The sequence below is a fragment of the Myodes glareolus genome, chromosome 5 (assembly GCF_982192425.1).
Source record: "Myodes glareolus chromosome 5, mMyoGla1.1, whole genome shotgun sequence".
Lineage (NCBI taxonomy): Eukaryota > Metazoa > Chordata > Mammalia > Rodentia > Cricetidae > Myodes > Myodes glareolus.
In genome coordinates this window covers 12,941,470-12,958,339 of record NC_142030.1, presented here as the reverse complement: position 1 = coordinate 12,958,339, position 16,870 = coordinate 12,941,470, and the positions used below count along the sequence as shown (strand labels likewise).

Here is a 16,870-nt window from a genome sequence, read left to right as displayed (position 1 = left end):
TGAAGGGTTAATCATTTATGTTCCCTACTGGGAACACTTCAGCTTACTTTAGGTTTTTGGGTTTATTATAATAAAAATTCACTTTAAGTCAGTAGTTGTGGTCTCATGCAAAGAATTAGCCATGAAATGGATCTAGAGAGCATAATTTAAGCAAAACAAACAGAAACAAACAAAAAACTGAGACACATGCCAAGGGGAGCTGCTGTGCTGTGGTGTACAGCCATGTTTCCAGCACTCGAGAGGCCAACATAGGCTATACAGAGTTGGTTGCCAGCTTGGGGTACAGATACATAGTGAGACCCTGTCTGCAAAAGAAAAAAACCAAAAAGATACCTGGAGGGGAGCCCATGAGTCTTCCAGACACATCTGATCCTGGTAATTTCCTCTTCAGAATTGGAACAATCTTCTCATCAAAGTACTCCATGGCCATGGAGGAGATATCCCGTAACTCCTGTAGCACTTCATGGGCTCGCTGAGGGGCTCTGGTAGAATTGACGTATCTCAGTACACGGTAAATCTCATCAATCACCTACAGAATGAATCTTGTTAGCACTTTATAAAGTTGTAAAAAAGAGATCAGCTAAATAGTAGAGAGGGGGTGACAGCTGCTGTGAAGACTCAGAGCATTTAACTCAGGAGCTCAGCACGAGCATTCACAGCACAGGCTCTGCACCTACACAGCACTTTATGCCTAGACTTAGCAAGCATCCTTACTGCATCAGGGCATTGTGTTAAAGCTAGAGTCAGAACAGACTACACCCCCGTCCTAAGGGAAATCGGAACAACCAGGGAGACACATGAGTATACACCATACAACAAGAGCCACATGCACTGCTAAAGAAATTAGGATTGAATGCAGACATTACATTCTGCATGGAGTAGTGGCAGGGAACGGTGACCCAAGTCTATACTCAAACCTGATTCTGTTCCCAAGCCCCAAGAACTCAGTCTGACTCCTCTTTCTCTTGTGCACTGCCACCATATGCTCTACCCCTTAAAACTTTGTTTTTCTAAGAGTTGACACAGTGTGGCCACACTTTCTCATCATTACCAAAGGGCAGCAGAATGTCCTTTTCTATTTTAATTGCAATGGGGAAACTGAAGGCATAACGTCAATGAAAAAGAAACAAGTGCTTACCACACTGGTTTCTAACCCTCTCCTCTCCTACTTAAATAGTAACTGAACATCCTTAGTCAAGCATGCTCTGAGCTTTACGCCCTGCCAGGGTATTGTTCACACACTGTAGCTTCAACACAGACCTGAAAACAGCGATTCACATCTTTGAAGACCACAGTTCAAATAATGTCTGTTGCAATGGACTCTATCTCACAAGAACTGGGGGCTATTAGCCAAACCATTATGCCATCATAGTCTCAAACCTCCCTGAATATCATTTTCCTCTCGCTGCATTCATTCCAACTCTAGGTCAGTCTTGTAATCTGCCTTGTCTTTTTGAATCAGAATAAACACACACAGAATCTAGCCTAGTAGTACCTGGACAAAGCCTAGCCCTTAATGTTTTCTTGATTCAAGATCAAGGTGCTGATTCCTGATCAGTCTAGAATGACTTGTACAGTAAGTATCGGCAAAATTAAACTGTTAGGAGGAATGGTCCTTTGTATAAACATAAGATGACTTCACTGAAGTAGTGGCCAGTTCTGTGGGCAAGGACTGACTACGAATGAATCAAGTAGTCAAAGGCACAACCAAAGAACCAATGGCTAGTGCTATATTTTTCTGCCATTACTATTCCACACAGAACTCATGGTAGAAGAAAATTAACTTTTTAGCAGGGTGGTGATGGTGCATGCCTTTAATTCCAGCACTCGGGAGGCTGAGGCAGGTGGATCTCTGTGAGTTCGAGGCCAGCCTTGTCTACAAGAGCTAGTTCCAGGACAGGCACCAAAAACTACAGAGAAACCCTGTCTCAAAAATCCAAAAAAAAGAGAGAAAATTAACTTTTTTCAATAACTTATTCAACTACCATGCTAGAAATTCAGTATATAGTAAAATGAAATAGCAAGCCTACAGACAGACTACAGTGAGTTCCATGTACAAATTAAGCACTAAGTGAGACACAGACGGCAAGGAGGTGAGACTCAGAGAACTGGGCAGTCGAATGAGGCTTTGGAAATAGCAACAGGTAAACTTTCAGCAAATATGGGAAGGCAGATGATGGAGGAGGGTTATCTGTCTATTGTGTTATTTTCATTGGTCAATAAAGAGACTGCCTTGGCCCCTTGATAGGACAGAAAATTAGGTAGGCGGAGTAAACAGAACAGAATGCTGGGAAGAGGGCGATGAGGCAGAAGCCATGGAGTCAGCCACCAGGTCAGACATCCTGAATCTTTTCCGGTAAGCCACCACTTCGTGGTGCTACCCAGATTATTAGAAATGGGTTAATATCAAGATATGAGAGTTAGTCAGTAACTAACTCTCTAGAGATAATGGGCCAGGCAGTGCTTAAATGAATACAATTTGTGTGTTGTTATTTCTGGGACTAAGCTAGCCGTGCGGGAGCTGGGCAGGATGAAAAGCAGGCCTGCCCGCAACTCCTTACTATAAATGGCGCCCAACGTGGGTAACTGAATCCACAGAAAGCTTGAGAAAGCTTGGGAAAGAATAGAGTAAAGCATGTTTTCTTGGTATGGTAGAAGCAATTTCTCAGGTCTACTCTGCTTGCTAGAGGCAAGCAAGCGCTCTCGTCTAAGAGAGGCTTCCTGACTCAGCTTTAGCGGCAAAACCCTGCAACTCATTAAGAGGTCCTGTCACAAAACACTTACGGTGTTGATCAAAAGCTGAACGCATGCTTTTCGGTTTTCAGCCATAGCAGGAAAAAAGCTGTGCTGTTTTAAAATGTTGGCTTTCTGGGCTGTCCTGCCAGGGCAATCTCTGACTCTTTCAGGCAGGCAGTCTGACTGAGTGTGGTCTGTGAGCAGAATGCTCCAGCTTGCTTGCTGGCACGGACCTTGAAATACCATAGAGTTGTGGCAGTAAAAGGCTCCAGTGGTACCTCTACCATGAGTCTGGAAAGCTAAGGAATGGACTGGATCTAGCCATCAAAGCCACGGTTTTAGACTCATGTGGTCAGAAAAAGAGAGATATACAGTAAAAAGAGATTCAAAGAGGAAGAAAACCTCTAAATGGTTTACTATGAGTTAAAAATATATGCAGGTTAAAAGGTTAAAGTCATTAAAAACAAAAAAGAAAGGGAGATATAGGGTGTGGTGGTACACACCTTTAATCCCAATGCCTGGGAAGCAGAGGCATATTGACCTCTGTGACTTCAAGAGACAGAGGTAGAGATTGACCTCTGTGACCTCAATGTGTGGTAGTACACGCCTTTAATCCGAATGCCTGGGAGGCAGAGACAGATCTCTGTGAGTTCATGGTGTGGTAGCACACACCTTTAATCCCAGTGCTGGGGAGGCTGAGACAGTGGGATCTCTGAGTTCAAGGACAGCCTGGTCTACAGAGTTATTCCAGGACAAAGATATACAGAGAACCTGTCTCAAAAAGTAAAAGTAAAAATAAAAGAAATAGAGGTTAAAATAAAGTCGCACAAAGATGGAAAATACACAAGAATCTTGTTACTGTATGCTATTATGCTCTCTTTGAATTGTCTGAATGCTGAGGAAGGAGCAACAGCTGCTAGAAGATATTTGTTTATAAATGCTGCTGAACTAATCTAAGATAGATATTTTGAAAATACCTTGACTTCAAAATTTGGATGTAAGGATAAGATACTTTGGAAAAGAGATTCTTCTTTTGTTTTCACAGAGGATGAGACCCTGTGGATTGCTTCTATCCCAGTATGGTATGATAGACCACGTCCTCCTGAAAGGTTGCTGTGAACACCCTCAAAAATTTATTTCATTCATCTGCCAACTGAGATGAACCTAGCACGCAAGTTTTACTGTGAAAGACCTGATTAACAGCGCCCCCATACAGCAGGAAGCAGTTTGGAGAGAAAAAACTGCGTCCATGTTCCCAAATATTGTTTATAAGTGTTCTTTTACATTTAAAGGGGGATATGATATAGATATGAATAATTTCATTGGTATGGATTTTAAGGTCAATTTTGTTATATGTATATATATTTCTGATCTTGATTGAGGTATTGTGATTGTGTAGTTCATTTAAAAATGTAATGTATAATTAAAAATATAGGTTGTTAATGGATAATCATTGATAATAGTCAAGCTTGTAGTAATGTTAGTTTGATTTTCTAGATGTGCATAGATATATTTCAGATATGCATTCTTCATATCTTTCAAAGACTACAGAACATGGCATTTAATGTTTTAATAACTTAGGACTTTTCATGACAATGAGACACGTCTGCTCCTGGCAGCACCAATCTACTTCAAGAGGAAGATGGGCATCGAAGAGGCTCCTTATGGAGTTTGATAGCCATTTTGGGCAAGAAACTGCTCTTGCCTGGACTGTTGTATAAACTGGACACAGAACCCGCAGAGAGAGGACTGCTGAACTTGCCTAAAGGTGAGATGATCTTTCGGGGTTCCTGATTCATGAAAGAGTCTGCGAGACATTCTGCAGGACACAGCAGATAGTGACTGAACTGCCTTTGAAATTTCCTGCTTCATGGAAATGTCTCTGGATATTATGGGTCTGAAGGCCGAAGATGGGTGCCCCAATGATACAGAGGAACTTTGGGTGACTGTCCAGGCAGCGAGATGTCTCTGTCATTTCTAGAGTTTTGGAAGTTGCTTACTTCTTGTTTACTTAGGTAATATTATATCATTCTGGAGTCTTTGATGGAGTTGAAGAATGGATAGTCATAGTTATAGTTTTCCATTATTATGATAAAGGTATAGTTATAAATATTGTGACTGTAATTCTTGCTTGTTAACTGTTTTGTTATATGTAATTTTACTATGTTAAAATGAAAGCCTTTCTTTTTTGTTTAAACAGAAAAAGGGGAAATGATGGAGGAGGGTTATCTGTCTATTGTGTTATTTTCATTGGTCAATAAAGAGACTGCCTTGGCCCCTTGATAGGACAGAAAATTAGGTAGGTGGAGTAAACAGAACAGAATGCTGGGAAGAGGGCGATGAGGCAGAAGTCATGGAGCCAGCCACCAGGTCAGACATCCTGAATCTTTTCCGGTAAGCCACCACTTCATGGTGCTACCCAGATTATTAGAAATGGGTTAATATCAAGATATGAGAGTTAGTCAGTAACTAACTCTCTAGAGATAATGGGCCAGGCAGTGCTTAAATGAATACAATTTGTGTGTTGTTATTTCTGGGACTAAGCTAGCCGTGCGGGAGCCGGGTGAGGCAAAAAGCAGGCCTGCCCGCAGCCCCTCACTACAGGCAGAGAAGACAGAAGGTTGAATAAAAACAACAGTCAGGAGTGGTGGCCAAGTCTGCAACCCCAGTGCTCAGGAGGCTAAGGCAAGAAGACCACAAGTTCAGGGCCAGCCTAGGTTACCTAGTAAGATCCTATTTCAAAAGAACATATGAATGAATGAGTACAACAAAACAAGGAAAAATAAAGGAACGGAGCTGAGGCAGGTGGATGGCCTAAAAGGAAAGGTGACAAGATAGGCAATTAACTAACATGTGTGATATTGTATCTGAGGCATTTATTCTAGGGTATGTTTTTAAAAACAATCATTAGCTGAGCATTAGCCTAAGCCTTTAATCCCAGCATGCAGGAGGCAGAGGCAGGTGGATCTCTGAGGTTGAGGCTGGCCTGGTCTACAGAGTGAGTTCTAGGACAGCCAGGGCCACACAGAGAAACCGTCTCAGAGCACATCTGCTCATTTCTCCTTAACAGGCTAAGTCTAGTGGGGCACACCTGTGACCCCAGCACTCACATCTCAAAACCAACAACAATAAAACAAATACTTCTTCTGGGAGGGAGAAGAAAGACAGTGGACCTCAAGGGCTATCTAAAGGCTGTCTGTATGCCTTTGAATCAATATACCACATACCAAACCCTAGCAAGGCCTGAAGCAATAAACTACGTCTTCAAGAACAGTTCTGTATTTAAGAAGTTTGGCATAGTCCCCATGTGAACCATCATCATATTTCTACACAAAAACTTCACTGCACGGAGCACACGTTCAAACTGTAAAGTAATGACACCGATCATCCACAACTTCAGGCTTTTAAGGACAAGAGTTTATCTTTTCAAGTCTACTGGTGAGCTTCCACTGGAATCCTTCTACCACCTCCATCCTTCTGTTCTACCTGTGATTTCTTTACATTGACCTCACTCTTCCCACTCTTTTAATTTTTAAAAAATACCTTCTGTAATCAAAATGGTTCTGAGTATTCCTTGTATGGCATGTGTTTGTCTGAATCCCTTTTCTTATTTCACTTAGAATAATAGTTTATATTTTTAATCCTTTCAGGAGCTCCTCAATTGTTTATCCTGTTTCACTGTTACCTTTCAGTCTAGTGAGCCTTTGTTGTTTGCTTCTACTTACGACTACAACACATAAAAAGCAAATCCGAACTTCCTAGTTATCCAAGAAGGGTGCTTAAGTGAGGACCTGTGCAGCCACCTGTACTCCATTTCCGGTCTCTGCAGGCACTTACCCCACATACACCTTTGTTTTTTAAAAGACCGTTTCTTCATTTAAAGGCTTACATCTTTAATTTGGACTAGTTACAGTAAAATAAAAAAATAATCCCAAGTAACCTTATGTTTAAGAGCATTTCATAAGAAATCTAGTTAAAAAGAAATCACGGCATTTCAGATACCAGATAAACCTGCATTGTCACCCTTCATCATCACTGACCTGTGATAATCAAGAAACTGAAGACTGCCCGGCGTGGTGGTCCACACCTTTAGTTCCAGCATTTCGGAGGCAGAGACAAGCACATTTCTGTGAGTACAAGGCCAGCCAGGACTACAGAGTAAGACCCTGTCCCAAGAAAGAAAGAAGAAAAGAAAGAAGGAAGGAAGGAAGAAAGGAAGGAAAGAAAGAGAGAGAGGGAGAGGGAGGGAGGACAGAAGAAAAAGAAAGAACAAATTATACCCAATTATTTTAATTACTTAATATTAATTATTTGGGTATGGTTGTGCACATCTTTAATCCAAGTGCTCAGGAGGCAGAGGCAGGCAGATCTCTGTTCAAGGCTTCAAGGCTGACTTGTTGTACATTGCAAGTTCCAGGACCTTAGAAACAACGAAGGAGAGACAGGGAGGGAGGGGGAGAGGGAGAGGGAGAAAGAGAGAGAGAAAAAGAGAGAGAGAGAACAGAAAACCACAAGGAAAGTATTACTGTTACATAATATCTGAATATAAACTGTCAAGGATAAATAAAAGTATTTTATTAACGCTTAATTTCTTGGTTTTCTACCTGCATTGTGGTTATGGAAGAAAGACTGCTCTAGTTCTTAGGAAACATAGAACATATCTAGAAACCAAGGATTACTAATATCTTTAACATATTTTCAAATGATTCAACAAAGAGTACACATTAAAGAGAAAATTGGCTACAATTGCTGGACCTGGACAACACTATTGGGCCCCTATAATCCTCCTAGAATATGAATAAGAAACCAATCACACCCAGTGTGTACATTTTAGGTCTGTTTAGACATTTGGTCAGTTTCTTGGCCCTGCACAACCATTCTTACTTTGAAAACCCTCTCTCTGAGGGCCACTGAGTTCCAACAGAACACAGCGGTTATCAGGACTCCAAGTAATTGCTAGGAGCTGCGCCTACCCATGCCACTCTTCCTTGCTGAATCGTCAGAAGACCAGCTGCCCCCCATTCACCCAGAAGAGGGCAGCCTTAGGTCTGAGAGAGGAGTACACTATGAGAGGGGTGGGGAGGGCGGCCAGCTACAGCCCGTTGGGTCTGTGTATGAACATATCTAGTTCTGTACTCCACGCTGTCCAGTTGTCACTCAGACCTGGAACCAGAAAACAGAGCCAAAATGATGACTCTCTAGTTTTCACTGAAAAACACAAGCTGATCCTTCCTCTAGAAGGCAAAATCTCAATATTGTGATGTCTGGCAACCTAATTTAAATCACACTTTTGTTTTTCTCTCTTACTTAAGCAACTTAATAAATTACTGACTATACACCCCAATTTCAGTGAAAGGGATATAGTATAATAATATAAATGAATGTAATCTTGGGGACACAAAACCATATACTAAATCAAGTTTACAATTAATAGGAAAATTAGCTATTAATGTGTCTAGAGTGGCCTCAGGAGGCTCACATATGAAAGCCTTGGTTTTTGGTTAGGTGTCACGTACAAGTCTGTTAAGAGGTGAGGTCTAGTGGAAGGGGTCTCATTAGGGGAATATCCTTGTTAAATTAACCTTTTGGGGGGGCACTTGAGACAGGGTTTCAGGATTTCTCTGTATAGCCTTGGCTGTCCTAGAAGTTGTTTGGTAGACTAGGCTGGCCACTAGCTCAGAGGTCCACCTGCCTCTGCCTCCTGAGTGCTGGGATAAAGGTATGTGTTACCACCACCTGGCTTAAATTAGCTATTTTAATTAAGAAACATAAAGTAACAGCAATATATATATATATCCACATATATATGTATATATATATTTTAAAGATTTATCTATTTAATGTATAAATGCTCTATCTGCATGTATGACTTTATGCCAGAAGAGGGCATCAAATCACACTATAGATGTTTGTGAGCCACCACATGGTTGCTGGGAATTGAACTCAGGACCTCTGGAAGGGCATTCATTGCTTTTAACTACTGAGCTGTGCCTCTAGCTACAGCAACATATTTTTAAAAAATAACAATTATTGAGTATAATGCTGTTGTTTCAGGCAAAACATAATATAGCACAAATTCTAATTGGTCTTAATAATAAAAACTCAAGTCAGCTATCAGGGGTGAAAGCTGAAGGATCAGAGAAGCAGAGCAGCCAACCTAGAGAGTTCCTGTCTCTACCAATGTTCAGACCAAAGGGACGATTCTGTCTCAGGAATCCTGACCGGATCTCTTTAAGAAACCTCAGACTGCCTCTGAGCTCCTCCACTCCCTGCCTTATATTCCTTTCTCTGCCCAGCCATATCAATCCTGTCTCCACCTCCCTAGTGCTGGGGTTAAAGGAATGTGATCCCAAGTGTTGGGATCACCTTTGTGTGAGCTCTTGTTTCTCTTTTAGACAGAATCAATCTCATGAAGCCCAGGGTGGCTTTGAACTCACAGAGGTTTGTTTGCCTTCGTCTCCTGAGTGCAGGGATTAAAGGTGTGTGAAACCACTGCCTGGACTCTATGGCTGATTAGTGGCTTATCTCTGCACGCTGATCTTCAGGCAAGCTTCATTTGTTAATTACAAACAAAATATCACCACAACATAAGCTATTAAAGAAGGTAACTTTAAGAAACAATCAAAATCCAAGTATGAAAAACCACTGATTTAAATAAAAATAAATATTAAAATTTTTGGTTGTTTTCAGTCAAGTACTCGTTTGCTGGAGAAAAAACCCTGTGGCAATGGATACACAGTGAGGATGGCTGTAAGGATGCAGTAGGTGTGTGAGACACCATGCTGGAGTCAGCTCTGCTGCAACCAGATTCGCTGTGAGGAGCACAGGTGCGGGAGCGCATAGGAAAGGTGCTCTGACAATGAGCATGCGCTTCATGAATGCCCAGTGTGGTAACAAGAAAGGGAGAGGAGGACTGTATCTTCCCAGGTGAATGTCACACAAAATTCCCCTCGGATGAGCTCTACTGTGGGCAAATGAAGGCCCAATGTAGGAGCTGCCTAGCAATGCTGAGAACCACAGCACCTGGAAACCTGAAGATGTGGCCACTGTTGCCCACTGGTTTGATACAAGAATTTAAACTGAAAAGCTAACAAGTGGTTTCCGAAGAGTAGAACTCAACTGGTCTTCAGGGCAGTTACTCAGGCAGTACAAATCTATGCTTCTGGCACATGAACTCAAACAAGAATGGCTACAATGTCTGTAAAGGTCAGACAAAAAGCACTCATCTCTGCAGGCCCCCAATCCAGTCACAAACCTCTCTGTTAGAACAACTGGCTGTACTTTCTCTGACTGTAGGAAACTGGAAGCTATGTCTCTATTGCTCCTATCATTAAAATTGAGATGCAAAGTGAAAATTGTCTATTGGAGAGGGCAAGTCATGTAGGCTCAAAGGACTTTTCAGCAGCACACAGAGTTAAGGGCTGTTCACAGATAAAATCTGAAGCTGAGGCTGGAGAGCTGAGTCAGGGGTTAAGAGCACTGGCTGCTCTCCCAGAGGACCCAGGGTCAACTCTGAACACACACATGACAGCTCACAACTACCTGTAACTCCAGCTCCAGGGGATCTGACACTCTCACAGAGACATATATGCAGGAAAACACCAATCCACATACAATAAAAATAAATAAAAATAATCTGAACCCAGTTTTTAGTTAGTCATGCTCTTACAGTATCTTATATAAGCATTTGTAGGTCATATGGAGAAATAAGATACAACAAGGAAGATTCGAAAGCAAAGTATAAGCCATCAAACCAGGTGTTATTGCACACTGAGAATGGGAACAGTATCTGCATACACTATAGACACTATAAATTGTTTCTGGAAATAATTTCACTAGGTATTAAGAAATTCCCACAACTGAAAGGACACTTTGCCAAGGTCCATCAAGATGCAAAATGATCTTTAAATCCATTTCCAGTGCTTCTATATCTCACTTGAATTGACACTTTACTCAACAAGTAGGACGCTTCCACAAGTGTCAGTTCATGCAGTGCGGTGGGGAAAGGGAATTTAATTCTTAATAACTGTCTAAGTCCCATACTTAGTGTGGTAAGGAGGACTCCTTAACCCTGGTATATTCCCACACAACAAATTACTACTCTGGTTAAATACACGCTCATCATTACCAAACATTTCTCAGACAAAACCAAACCCAGCAAACCCTCCATCCTACTTTTCCCCAAACTCTAACAATCTTGAAGGCAGCACAATCTGTATTTTGTTCATTGTGGCATTTCTGGTATTTTGACCATAAAGGTCAAAATGTTTTCTTAACTATGAACCCCCACCAAGCCTCTCATTTCTAGTGTGCATTTTACAATTAGACTTTTAAATGTCAACATCACACGAATGATGCATATTTATAATTGTACAGAAAAGCTAAGTATAGCCACTAATAAAAACTCATTCAGAGAAGTAATATTTCTGACACCACAAAAAAGTGTTTTAACATTTGTAAGACTTAGTTTACACAGGGCAGCCCAGCTTTCTGGGTATGCGGCACTGGTTACCTTTCCTGGTATGAAGCAACAGAGGTTGGAGTCCACATACTTCATGAAAGTCATATTTAACAGTGACAGCCTTGTTTCCACGGCAGCAAGGATATCTGCATGACGAGCTAAGGAATGGTTTCTTCTTTCTGACTCTCTCCTGAAATAACAATAAGTCATTAAAGCAGTAGTGTAGAATACAATGTTAGCCAAACAAAATATCTTAATCAAACAGACGAACATGTTCATTTAGACATTTGCAACTGGATCATAACTGTAATGCTCATATATCTTTAACAAGAACGACTGCTAACAAAATACCTATTTCTTAAAAAACAATCACTTTGCTTGAAGATACAGTAACAGCTGGCAGTGTAGCACAGAGGTAGACCACTTGCCCAGTACTTGTGAGGTCCTGAGCTTGATCCCCAAACCTCCCTATTCCAATCTTTTCTAATAGTTTTACTCAGAAGTAACTCACACACAAAATTCAGTATTTCTTTATTTAGAAGGCAGTTGGGCACACACTGTATCAACGCGACAACCTATTTCGTATGTAGTTAATCAGAGTAGATTCTGTGTATTTAAAGTGGCATCACCATTACCATTATCTAAATTTGGCACACCATCACCATGAAAAGAAAACTTGCAGCCATCTGCTAACTCATCTACCTTCTGTTTCTATGATCTCCTTAGTCTGAACACTGGAATAAACAGGACTGTGATGGGTAGCCCTTTGTGCATGGCTTTTCCCATTTCTATACTCACAGTTCACTGATGCTCTAACACTGACCTTTTAATTGCTGAATAACACCCCCTTATACTTAGATATCATCCCTTTACACATCTGGGTTGTTTCTACATTTCAATTATGAATAAAGATCCTAAGGACATCTGTATACAAGTATGTATTTTTGTTGTGCTGGGAACCACGTGTGGTGGTTTGAAAGAAAATGGCCTTCAAAGGAAGTGGTGCTATTAGGTGGTGTGCTTTGAGGTTTCCTCAGAACTCAAGGTACTCCCAGTGAGACAGACCACTTCCTGTTGCCTGCAAGATGTAGGACTCTCAGCTACTTCTCCAGCACCATGTCTACCTGCATGCTACTATGTCCTGGAATGATGATAATGGATTGAACTTTGAAACTGTAAGCCACCCCAATGAAATCTTTTCCTTTATAAGAATTGCTGTGGTCATGGTGTCTCTTCAATAGAAGTCAACAGCAATAGAAACCCTAAGACAGGACCTTATACAAGGTAGTCAAGTGCTCCACCGAGCTATAGTCTTCAAGATTTGTATGGACACACATTTTAATTTCTCTTGAATATTTGGGGCAAGCTACTTTATTGTAATGTGTCTGTTTAACTTAATTTGGTTCACTTTGTCTTTTACAAAAGGATTTAATCTTATGTGTATGGATATTTGGCTGCATGTATTTATGTATATCATGTGGGTGCTGGGAACTGAGTCTGGTTCTCTGTAAGGGCACAAATGTTCTGGACTGCTGAGCTATCTCTCTAGGCCTCAGCTTGTCTTGAGACAGGTCTCATCACATAGCTTAAGCTGCCTTCAAACTTGCTTTGTAGATAAGGCAGGCCTCCAGCTTGTGACTCTCCTGCCTCAGTTTCTTGAGTTCTGAAATTAGAGGCATGTACTATACTAACAAGCTGGTGAAGCCACTCTTGCTTGTAACATTATGTGCTCTAGGGGTTCAAGAGCAAGTGTAGTTACCTAGAGTCCTTTGCTATAGAGTGCGGTAGTGGCCAGCTTTATATGCACAAGTTTTTGCTTTAGTCCCAATTTCTTAAACTTGTGTGTGTGTGTGTGTGTGTGTGTGTGTGTGTGTGTGTGTGTGTGTATGGCAGAACAACCTGTGGAAGTCAGTTCTCTTTACATCATGTAAGTTCTGGGGATAGAACCAGGTTATTAGCGCCCTTACTTGTGAGTAACCTTGCTGACCCCTAAGTCCCAATTTATATTATTATTATTTTGAGACAGGGTCTCTCTATGTAGTCCTGCTATCCCAGAGCTTGCTATGTAGTCCAGGCTGGCCTTGAATTCAGAGATCCTTCAGCCTCTGCCTCCCAAATGCTGAGATTGAAAGCATGTATCATATCACCTCGCCTGATCCAATTTTTAAAAAACATCATTCTTTCTCCAGCTGAACTTTCTTGGCATCCTGCATCCTTACTGGATATCAAATAAGTACACAAGGGTTATTTTCCAGACTCTCTATTTTATTTCATTGATCTGTGTCTATAATTATACTTGTATCATACTGTTTTGATTACTGTAGCTTAGTACTAAGTTTTAAAATCAGGAGGTATTAGTCTTCCAACACTGTTACTCAAAACTGTGTTAAGTTAATCTGGGTCTCCTATATTTCCACAAGAATTTTAAGATTAGCTGTCCAAATTCTAAAAAATATGTGTGCACAGAGCTGAGCCTTGGTCAAGACTATGTGTGTGTAAAATACATGTGTGTATGTATATATGTAATGTATGTATGCATGTATGTATAGGCAGAACTGAGAAACACTGTCACATTAAAAACAGAACCTTCCAGGCTGCAAACATACGTGCTCTTCTATTTATTTATGTATTTTTTTCTTCCCCTAATCTCTCTTTTCTTTCATTTTGTGTTTTTGAGACTCATGTAAACCAGGCTAGCCTCAAATCTGCTAATGAACCTAAGGCTGGCCTTGAATTCCTGACCTCCTGCTTCCACTGCCAAGAGCTAGGATTATAGATGTGCACCATCACACCTGACTCAATTTTTCTTTGTTGTTTTGAGACAAAGTCTCTCTACAGAGCCCTGGTTGTTTCAAAACTCACTGTGTAGACCAGGCTGGCCTCAAACTCACAGAAATCTACCTGCCTCGGACTCAAGGACTGGGATAAGATCACTTGCTACCACTGCCCAGTCTGTGACTCTTCATTATTTTGGCCCTCTGCAAGAACAAATGAGTTATCTCTCCAGTCTTCTTCTTTTTCCTTGTTTTTTGGAGACACAGTTTCTCTGTGTAGCCCTTGCTATCTTGGAACTTGCTCTGGAGACCAGGTTGGTCTCTCCTCCCAAGTGCTGGGATCAGAGGTGTGCCCCACCACTGCCTGGCCTGATTATTCATTTCTCACATAGCAAACCCGTGGTACCCCCAACACTAACTAGAACGTACCTTGGCAGTTGTGCTTTAACTTGCTTCTGACATAGATTGTGGTACCTCTCCACTTTCAGAAATCCCTGATTCAACATTCTCTGACAGACCAAGTCCATTCTTTTACAAACCTATAGGCAGAGGGAAGACAGAATTTAAAAGATAAAACTAATAACTAAAGCATTAATATGAACTTGGATGGGATGACTGAGGTGACTTGGTACAATCACCAAAGTGCTGTCTAACACAACTTACTGCCACTGTCATCAGTGCCATGGAGTTATTATGGCCTCTCACTAAGAAATTAATGTTTGGGCAAAGAACTATCACTTACTTAGGTGTGAAGAATGTCCTGTCGCAGTATAGAAGATCAGTAAAATGATACACCTGGAAGCCTTTAGTAGTTTGAAACTCTCTTTTATCAAAAAAAGTGTAAATTCAAATTTTAGTCTAATCTCAGAAATACAAGCAGAGTAAGAATCTATTTCTTCTAGTGATTTGGGTCATGATGTCCAAGGCTTTCAGATGAGAAGCTGTTATGTTCTCCAAAGCATCTCAATGTACATCACAAAGGCAACCACTTCTAGGTGCTGAAGAAACGGGGACTGTCACTACACAAGCAGTGTGCTGAGAGTCTGAGACCTGATCTGTGGCTGTGGACGGTATCTAGCTCAGAAACAGCTGAGACAATCACAGCAGTGAGATTAAATCACACAGGCCAATACCTTTGGAAAACTCTAAACTGTTGCAAAAAAATTGTTAGGTCACCTTAAAATGAACCTGAAGCCTCTGTTCTACAGACTTAATTTCTGTATTTCTGAAAGACCCTAGAATCTTTCTTATCTTTTAATATCTGTCACATAAAACTTAGTGGTTTTAGTTTTTTTTTCCCCCTGAAAATTTTATAATGGTTTGATCTTCAACCTAAAGGTTACTTCTCACTGTATAGGCCAGATGCTGGAGACCACAGCCATTGAAGGTCATGCTGTTTTCTATCTGTCCTATTCCATCACAGCATCTATGCACAAATACCTGCTATGTATTTGTCAAGATGAAGAGCCTAAGCTTATTTCTCCTAGGAACAAAGGAAGACAAAAATTCCTGTACATTGAGCTGAATTTCATGAAGATTTTCATGTTTTAATATTGAATCACAGTGTGCCACATGGAACATATTAGTGAAAAGTTATTTTCAACTGTATAATAAAGTAAAAAATAAATTGAGGGTAGTGACACACCAGCATTCAAGAAACAAGAGGCAGGAGAGTTACTTCAGGTTTGAGGAGCACAGAATGAGTTCCAGGTCAGCAAGGACTATGCAGCAAGATCCTGTCTCAAAAAATTCAAATCACTGCTTTTTAAACCCACTGAGGGATCTGTTCATTCAAAGGTAAAGAGTAATTGGGTTTTAGTTTAAGGAGAAGGCAAAAGAATATTTTGAATAAAGCACAATAAACATTTCTACTTTACAGTAAATAAATTTAAAAGTGAGGGTTTAATGTCATACACACATATTGAGAAAGACAGGCAAGGTCGCACATAACCAGGCTGTCCCTGAACTTATTATGCATCAGAGGATGGTCTTGACCTCCTGATCTCCCTGCCTCAACCTCTCAAGTGCTGGGATGGCAGGCATGTGTATCACACCTGATTCTAAACATCCCTGCATGACTATGCGCATGTATTTTAGACAGAGGTATACATGGTGTGTTTTAGACAGAGACTATGTAGCTTCAGTGGGCTTGGAACTCATTACATAGACTAGGCTAGCCTCAAACTCACAGAGATCTTCCTACCTCTTAAGTGCCACCCCTCACTTGACCTTTAACATGTTTTAAATGAAAATTTCTTTTTAAACCATATTTAGTGAGAAGCACTATTTTACATTTTTCAAAGTTCTTTGATAAAAGAAAATTCTAAAAATTAACTTCACGAGGCTATATGAGTAATTATTTTAGTTGTTATTAATATATAGACAAGCTCACAGGCCACATAAATACTAGAAAAATGCTATGGTTATTTTAAAATAAGGAGTGAGAAACATAGTGTCTCATTAACAAAAGTATCTGCAGCGTTTAGCTGCCCTTCCAGCACTCACATGGTGGCTCACAACTCTCTGTAACTCAGTTCCAGGGAATCTGATGTTCTCTTCTGACCTTCCTGAGCATCAGGCACAGAGATGGTGCACAGATATACATGCAGACAAAATACCCATAAACATTAAAAACAAAATCAAACCATAAGAATAAGTTATCTGCAATCTTACAGAGCCATCTTGGAAACCTCTGTGGACTCTCTAGAATACACTTTTGGCACTCAATAACCTAATCTGGAATAAATACATCACCACAAACATGAGTACTGAATTATTTTGTGAAAAACGTGAGGAAGAAAAAGACAGTATATTTATGTGTGATATGGAAACAGAGAGGGCTAAATTCTCATCTTCCAAAGCAGAAAGTTAAGAGAAAACATGAACTAGAGCAGTCAGA

The 16,870-nt window shown here is 40.6% G+C and overlaps 1 protein-coding gene across 1 annotated transcript in view; it reads right to left on the bottom strand.

Annotated features, from left to right (window-relative positions):
• Fbxo28 (F-box protein 28) overlaps positions 1–16,870 on the bottom strand; it is a 32,219-nt gene that overhangs the window by 4,367 nt on the left and 10,982 nt on the right. The window contains exons 2-4 of the mRNA XM_048439547.3: positions 14,401–14,510; positions 11,249–11,387; positions 334–529 (exon numbers count right to left, since the gene is read on the bottom strand). Coding sequence (XP_048295504.3) covers positions 334–529; positions 11,249–11,387; positions 14,401–14,510 — 445 coding nt within the window. The remainder of the gene's footprint in view (positions 1–333; positions 530–11,248; positions 11,388–14,400; positions 14,511–16,870) is intronic.